Source organism: Triturus cristatus, chromosome 6 (assembly GCF_964204655.1).
Source record: "Triturus cristatus chromosome 6, aTriCri1.1, whole genome shotgun sequence".
Lineage (NCBI taxonomy): Eukaryota > Metazoa > Chordata > Amphibia > Caudata > Salamandridae > Triturus > Triturus cristatus.
Window position 1 is genome coordinate 1,501,246,074 of NC_140589.1, and position 8,351 is coordinate 1,501,254,424.

The window sequence follows — 8,351 nt, forward strand, 5'->3', positions numbered from 1 at the left end:
AAAAAAGGAGCAAAACCAGTCCAACTCAAGGTACATACTATTCCTTTCACCTTAAGGGGGGATTTGGAAAAAGAACTGAAACAGTTACTTGTAGAGGAATAATTGAGCCGGTAGTAGTTGCCTGAAAAAGGGTTGGAGATTTAAGCATATGTGTGGATTTACGCAGCCTAAATAAAGAGATTTGGACAGACTCTCCTCACCCTGCTAATATTGGTGAGCTATTGGGAAAATTGGAGGTGGGGAGGGGCTCAATGGTACACAAAAATTGACTTTTCCTCAGCAAACCATCAGGTTGAAGTAGATGAATCGACAAGACACTTTACTGTATTTAATTCGTGCTTGGGAACATTTCAGTACTGCAAGATGGCATTTCGGCTTGCATCCACCACATTGGTATTCCAAAGGATTATGTTTCATTTGTTGTGAGATACTGATGGTGTGGTAGGTTTCAAGATGATGTTTTGCATTATGCCAACAATTTCCAGGACCATGACAAACTTTTGGTCAAGGTACTCAAAGTTTTTTCATAAAAGGGGCATTGTAGTCAAGAAACAGAAATGTGAGTTTTGGATGAAAGAGGTTGAATTTTTGTGTGATGTAATCTCTGATGGGGGTATAGTTCCAAAACCAGTTTCAGTAGATGCTGTAGTAGATTGTCCTTCTCTGAAAGACAAAGATGGCCTTCATTCATTTATTGGTCTGTGTGAATTGTATGCTAGTTCATTCCTGATTATGCATCTAAAATGAAGAATTTAACCGCTATGCCTAAGAAAACTGTTGCATTCCAATGGAATATTATGTCAAAAACATTTAAATGTGTGAAACAAGAAATTACTAATGCTAAAGCACTTAAGCCATGTGACCCCATGCATCATTACGATTGATGTCAGTAAGTATGGCTTGGGTGCTGTTTTACACAAATAAAATGATGCTGTTAGTTATGCTTCCAGGGTCTTTTAAGGTGCAGAATTGCATTACTGTGTTATTGAAAAAACTTTTGGCATGTTTTTGAGCAATTAAGAAATGTTGTGATTATGTTTGGGAAAGGAAGTTTATGTTGCAAACAGATCACAATCCATTGGTCAACATTTTGGATGGTCAGGTTATTAAGTACACCTCTTCGTGAATAGCTAGGTTAACACCTAAGATACTTCAATATGATTTAGAGAAAGTGGTCAGTAGACATTTAGCCATTGCGACTAAAAAGCCAGGTTTTCAAGGCCTTTCTAAATTCCTGTTCGGACTGCAATGAGCATAAATGAGCAGGTAGGTTATTCCAGCATTTAGTGGTCCCCACCTAAAATGTTCTATCCCCTCCCCCTCCCCCCACCCCCCATTGTGGCGTTTGTAAACCTGGGGGTGGTAAGGTATCGTTTGTGGTTAGACCTAAGGGATCTGTCCTGCTATTAAGGACGAAGTCTCTTCCTCAAATAGTTGGGCCCCCTACCTTTATATGCCCGAAAAGCAGACATAAGGGCCTTGAATTCGATGCACTTGGCCACGGGTAGCCAATGCAGCTGTCTCAGGTAAGGAGAAATAAGTTTGCGAAGAGGGACCTGGCAGACCAGTCTGGCTGCTGAATTTTGCACTATCTGGAGCCTACGGATCAATCCAATTGGCAGGCCCATGTAGAGACCGTTAGCATAGTCAAGATGGGAAGTGACTAATGCATGGACAACGGTTTTGCGTGCTGACTCAGGCAAGAAGTCAATACATATTCTGATGGTTTTTATTTTGCCGAAGCAGGCCACGGATACCTGTTGAACATGGGTAGCAAGGGACAGGTCTTTGTCCCACCTGACTCCTAAATTCTTAACTGAGTCCCTAGGTGTGGGGGGAGATCCAAATTCAGCTGGCCACCATAACGCTGAGGAGGGTGATACAGCTCGATTAAAGAACAGGACCTCCGTCTTGTCAGCATTACGTTTTAAGAAGTTGATGCTCATCCAGGCAGAAATGCTTTTAGGCAATCTTTCAGTGAGTCAAAGGAAGATGCCGACATTCAGTTGAGTGTCGTCGGCGTAAGATATCACCTTGATCCCAGTATCGGCGATGAGCTCCGCGAGCGGTGTCAAATAGATGTTAAAAAGTAGCGGGCTCAGGGCCGATCCCTGCGGCACCCTCCATTTTAATGGTTTCGCAGGGGAGGTGAAAGGATGGATCGAGACCTGTTGTTCTCGGCCATGTAGGTAAGACGCGATCCAGTCCAGCGCTGTCCCCTGGATGCCAATCTGCTTAAGGCGATCCAGTAAGATGGAATGGGACACAGTATCAAACCCTGCTGACAGGTCGAGAAGCACCAACATGACCGCAGAGCCACCATCCACTGCCCAGCGAATGGCATCTGCCACCTCAATCACAGCTGATTCTGTACTGAAGCCAGGGCGGAAGCCGGACTGGGACTCATGCAGTACGCCATTAGACTCAATGAAAGCTGGCAGCTGCTGATGGGCTAGATTCTCTAAGACTTTAGCGGGCCAGGCAACAGAGAAATGGGCCTATAATTACTGGTAACTGCAGGGTCAGCATTGGCTTTCTTTAGTATGGGAAGAAGAAACACGTTTCCAGGCTGATGGAAAGATCCCCTAAGCGAGGAATTCGAGATAGCGTTTGGGGGGGGATTGAGCCACTCAGCCAGAGCACAATATTGTTTTGCTGGCCAAGGATCGCCAGGTGACCCTGATTTACATTTCTGAAGTTCCACCAAGGAAGCCTCTAAAGAGATAGTTGCAAATTTCGAGAACACTGACTGGGTGTCACAAGGGCTGCTGGATGTGTCCTCTCCTAGGAGAGAGTGTGCTTCTGGGAAAGACGCGTAAATCTGGGATATTTTCTGCTCAAAAAAATCCGAAATCCTATTTTAAAACTCCTGTGAAGGGGTAATCGAGTGCGTGAGTGCTGGAGGGTTAGTGAAGGACTTCACAACCTTAAAAACCTCTCTAGAAGTGTTCTTGATGCTGGCAATGCGTTCAGTAAAGAAATCTCTATTTGCCCCAATGAGAAGTTTATGGTACTCTTTTAGTGCTGCTCGATAACCAATTTTGTCCTCCTAAGAATACAATGATCTCCATTTGTGCTCAAGTCTTTTACATTCACTTTTTTTGGCTCCAGGGGGTGGAAGGGGAGGTTCTTGCGGAGGTAACAGGCCTCAGGGGAGCAATTATATTGAGGGGGTCACTGACCCAAGCATTAAGGTTCATGATGCTATTAGCAAGATTATTAGAAAGGGAAGGCTCAGACTCCTTCAGGAGTGGGGTGAGGGACTCAAAGGCGACCCTACTCCAATTCCTTCTTGAATCCTGCGGTAGGGAAGTGACCCTTAGCTCACCCTTCAGGTGTACCTGGAAAGGGATCAAGTGCTAAGAAAATGTTTGGAGGCAAACCAGTGAGAAGGATGAAACTCTTAAGAGAATCCAAATTTGTGCGTGAATGTAGGCCTAATGAGAAGAATGCACATTCTAACATTCAACCTTTTATTTGGATTTTGGAGGAACTGTCTGTTGAGGATGGTGTTGAGAGGGGTGTGATCGGTACAACCCATTGATATCCATAAGAATTTGATTCTTGATGCTTATGATGTGCATTTGGGTTGCACCGTGACGAAGAAAAGGATCAGGTCTGTTTTTTGGTGGCCTTCCATGGATAGAGGGATAGATGATAGTTGTCATATATAGTAGGTCTGAGAAAACCTTTGAGTGAACAATCCTTCTCTTAATCAATTTTTGTCTCCACAACATAGCTATGCTTTTGTTTTAATTGATCTTTAAAGGTAATGGCTGGAAGTAAGATTTGCTGAGCCCTCTGCCAGGAAAGGAGCTGAATCTTTGAGAGACATGTTTTTGACAGGAGGCTTCCCAGAGTTCTTAGACTCAAATAATAAGGTTCAATTTGTAGGTCCTGACCGGTCCAAATGTTTAGAGGAATCTGGAGTTGAGCATCTCTGGGGAACGCTCTATAATCCGCAAACAAATGGCCTAGTTGAACGCATGATCCGAGTGCTGAAAGAAAGCATTATATGGGTTAAAAAATTAAGTATGCTTTTGAAGAGTCAGTGAGGTCCATGTTGTGTTTTTATCGCACAACACCTTATTCAGTAACTGAGATATCACTGTTTGAGTTATTGAAAGGTCATAAATGCACAACTATTCTTTTTACAGCTTGGAGAGCTAGGTGGCTTAAGAAAAGGGATCTGAAACATAAGGTAGATGAAATTGCGTGCAAAAGAGTGCTTGAAACTCAGGAGATTCAAAAATATGATAACAATATCTTAAAAAATGTGAAACAGATTGATTTCCAGGTAGAAGATGTGGAACTTTCAAGAAACCTGACTTTGTTAACAAAAAAAGGAGAAGAGAGTTATGGGGCACGTGGTAGTTGATAAAGTCTGTGGTAATGCTGTCAGATTTCAAGGTGGCTGGTGGTGGAATGTTGAAAGAGTTGTGAAAACTGTGTCAAATGAGAAAGATAAGACTGACAATGATTGTGGGAGAGATCAGGGTTCTTGTGAGGGAAAGCTGTGGGGATCGTTCCATTCTATACAGGTACCATGCAGATATAGACTCACTTAAGGTTTGGTGGTTTGCTGCTGCTCATCTTATTTCTTATCTTTCTAATGATGTGTATAATTTTGTCAAATTCAGTTTATTATATTTTATTTTAATAGTATTTTAGATTTGTTGAATGTGTAATTATGCTTACAACAGTTTTATTTAAGGGAGATGATGTTATAATATAGATAAATAGCTTTGCAGTAATGTCTGCGTTAGTTCTTGAACATTACAGGGCTGAGCTCAGGGTATGGAGCTCAAGGGGACAATGCCACTTGTTAATTGGTGCCAGTCACTGCAGAGCTGAACAGCTGGGACTTGTTACGGGCTTTCTGCGTAAACAAGCCCTTTCAACTTACTTAGTGTCACCTTGTGATTACAAAAACAGTCTACTCGATACATGTGAGATTTAAAAGTAATGTAATGCTAGAAGAAAAAGATTATATGTCTGTAGCTTTGATGCTCTAGTATTGACATCTTTACATGCAACGAGCTACAATTACCAGGCATCCCAAAGTATGCAGTAACATAATCTACCTTTATATGCGTTTTAAATAGCTCCAGATGTGGGGCTTAGCCTCCCATCTAGTTGTCGCTTGAAAGGAAGCAAAGAGAACCATAGACATAATGGCAAGCTAAAATTAAATGAATCACAGAGCATTCCCAGCCAGGTAATTCAAAATAGTTCAAACATATAAATTTATGAGCATTATCAATGCTGGTTATTTGGAATAGAGACAAGTATCTTTCTTTTTTACTTGACGTGTTTTGTTATTTATGGGCTTCTTTTGGAAAGGTATTTGACATCTTGTTTCTGAATGGTCTTTTTCCACCCTTCAGGTATCTGATTTTGAAAGCTTCATTGGCTCGTTGAATGATCAGGGATACCTTCTTAAGAAAGGACCAAAAGTTTACCAACTTCAAACAATGTAATTGAAGAAGATGGTGCCAGAAAACCTTCTTAAAAAAGGACCAAAAGTTTACCAACTTCAAACAATGTAATTGAAGAAGACTGTGCCAGAAAACGGGATAAACGTGGTGCTAGAAATGTTATCGATTGACCTGGAAAAACCCAGAAAAAAGCTCTTCTATTTGTGTAACCTGAGAAAATGCAAGTGTATAAGTGGGATGTCCAGAAGTTATTTGAAAATGTAAAAGAAGTGAAGGAGATGTTTCTATTAATGTTCACATCCAACCATATATTTGTAGAGGGTGAAAAGAAAGTATATAAGCAAATAACTTACACACAAATCATCTATCCACCCTTTGGGATGTGATAAAATGATTGCAAGATTCAAACGGAATCTCAGCTTTGTTCTCATCATTGAAGTATAAGAAATTTAATTTGTGGAATGTCTTGCTCAGTCTACCAATCCAGGGTAGATGAATGTGTTAAATCAGGTTAGGCGTTGTTGTTCTTCTCACAGAGGTAGATTTGGGAGGGAGAAGAAGGGCAGTGAGTATTGGATAGCTAGATTGTATATTCTGCAACCAAATCTTAAATGGCATGTTTAAAACTTTGTATATGAACTTCTTTTCTGTTCTGTTGGAGGAAATCACGCAGACTATGAACTGCCACCAACATTAACTAAAGCGTAAAGGACATTTACCCCCTATTTGCAATAAGCACTTTGTATACCACTATGTAATCTGAGGACTACTTGTGCTAAGCATTTTTTCATATGATAGTCCCTATTCTGAAGAAGCAGTCATGTTTTTAATGGCTTTAGGACCATAGTCATAAGGGCTTAAGTATTCAGATACATGATTTGTACTTTAGAAGACTTCAGTTTACGCAAGTAAATGGATTTACTCATACTTAAAATGCTATGGGCATCATGTAAATTTGTGTGAGGTAGTTGACCAACCCCAAATCTGAGTTTTTGGGAAGTTCACAAACTTTTGACAGGCAAATTCTCACCCTGGATAAGATTAACTCCTGTCAAGGGGAGGATTAAGTCCATATTCAGGATGGCAATGGAGAAGTAGCACCCCCAAAATTGATGGGTATTTAAGAAGGAGATGTCCCTGCAGAAAACAATTTAGACAGGGAAAGTATAATGAGTTCACAAACCCACTTTTTGACAGTTAGCTAAATAGCTAAGCAGGTGAGTAATATGGAATTAAAAAACATTTTAAGAACTGTTCTTGGGATCGAATTTCAAACTTACTCCAAACATGGGCATACCCTCTTTTTTTTGGGGGGGGGGGGACTTTTATACATTGCCCCCTTACATGTGATAGAGTGTAGCAAATATAGTGTTTTGTAAAGTAAAACAGAACATTTTGTGTCTATTATATATGTTTGATATTTATTATTACAGTTGTGATTACTGTATTTATTCTGTACAGTGTGGACACATAGTGTATACGTGATTTGAGCAGGCTTTGAGTTGATGTTTAATATGCCAGTTTCAATAATTTTTAGCATGTATTTTAACATTAAGCAGTTTTTCTAAACATATTAGAAACTAATTAGTCTAAATAGCTAGCGTTAGTGCCTGTTTATTTGGGACCCGTACCAAGTGTGGCTTGAATCAGAATTGTTTGTGGAGAACTCTTTATTTTTAAACATAAGATAGTATATGACTATATTAAATGTCTTTTACAAAATATTTTGTGAGATTTTATTGGTTGATATTGATTAAGAAATCTCAGTCTTATTTTGTACAGTTTAAATATCGGTGAATATTAAAAAATTGTAAATAGTTTTGTATGTCACCGTATTTAATCTTAGAAACAATGTTTATTGTACAGTCTAACGAAAAATGATAAGTAGGCCATGCTAAAACGCAACATACACATGCTCAAATTGTGTGTTACAAGGCATCTATTTCCATTTTACTGTATAATTGAGATCTCCTATTCACTTTTCTCCATAACAAAAAAAATGCACCACATAGATGTTTTGGAATTTCTCAAAAAGGTTTTCAACTACTCCTGTAAGGTTTAAATGTTTGAATTCTGTGACATTGATAATCCTTTTTTAATTTGCATTAAATCTTAAAGTTAATATCATCTGCTATCCATGAGTTAAGGTACGTTTTACATTTAGTTTTACTTCTAGTTTACTCCTAGAATAAAAATATGCTAGTTCATGTATTTTGAAACTATACGAACAAAAATGTTTATGGAGCCAAAAAAGATGATTACATTCCTGTTCCTCTGTTTAATGGTGATAGTTGATGGTGGTGAAGAACACTGAAGAGCATTGGTGTGTGTATGTGTACGTATGTGTGTGTTTATGCATGTGTGTGTGTGTCTCTGCGCATGTAGTATATGGTATGAAGAGATGGCTTACTTTTGTGGTTTCAGATAGAAAAACCTGCTTCCATTCACTGTACACAATATATTGACTCCATATCAATGATTATATTAATTTAAAACTGGGTATTACTCAATAGTGACAACAATAGCAACTATTTCAACAGTTTGTTGTCTTTGTGAGATAATATCAAGTTGAATTTCCCAGTTGGGCAGAATTTGCGAAGGTTAAACAAATCCATAATTATATGTTCTCTTTTCTTTGAACACAGCAAAGGAGTTAAAGAATTTCCAAGCAAGCAAAAGAAAATTTGAAACCCATTTATAGCTCTGATCCAATAAGTTATAGTTATGCAAAGAGCCTTAAACAAAACAGTTGCAGAGTTTATAAGAATAAGAGCAGCAGGGCTTCTGAAGATAACAAAGGTGGACAAATATCAGCATGGATTGGATTCTCAATAGGGAGTGCATTTCCTGTTGCATAGAATTAGGAACTGTTTTCTTCCCAGTTATGAGACCACATAAACACCATGGCTTGTT

General features: G+C 39.2%; 1 protein-coding gene across 2 annotated transcripts in view; it reads left to right on the top strand.

The window, feature by feature from the left end:
- Positions 1–7,565, top strand: part of MCM8 (minichromosome maintenance 8 homologous recombination repair factor) — a 402,649-nt gene extending 395,084 nt beyond the window's left edge. The window contains exon 19 of one of the 2 annotated variants that reach the window (XM_085612630.1): positions 5,388–7,565. In XM_085612630.1, the coding sequence (XP_085468756.1) occupies positions 5,388–5,480 (93 nt within the window). In that variant the 3' untranslated portion in view covers positions 5,481–7,565. The remainder of the gene's footprint in view (positions 1–5,387) is intronic. The other variant, XM_085612631.1, reaches the window with a different exon arrangement.
- Positions 7,566–8,351: the final 786 nt, after the last annotated feature.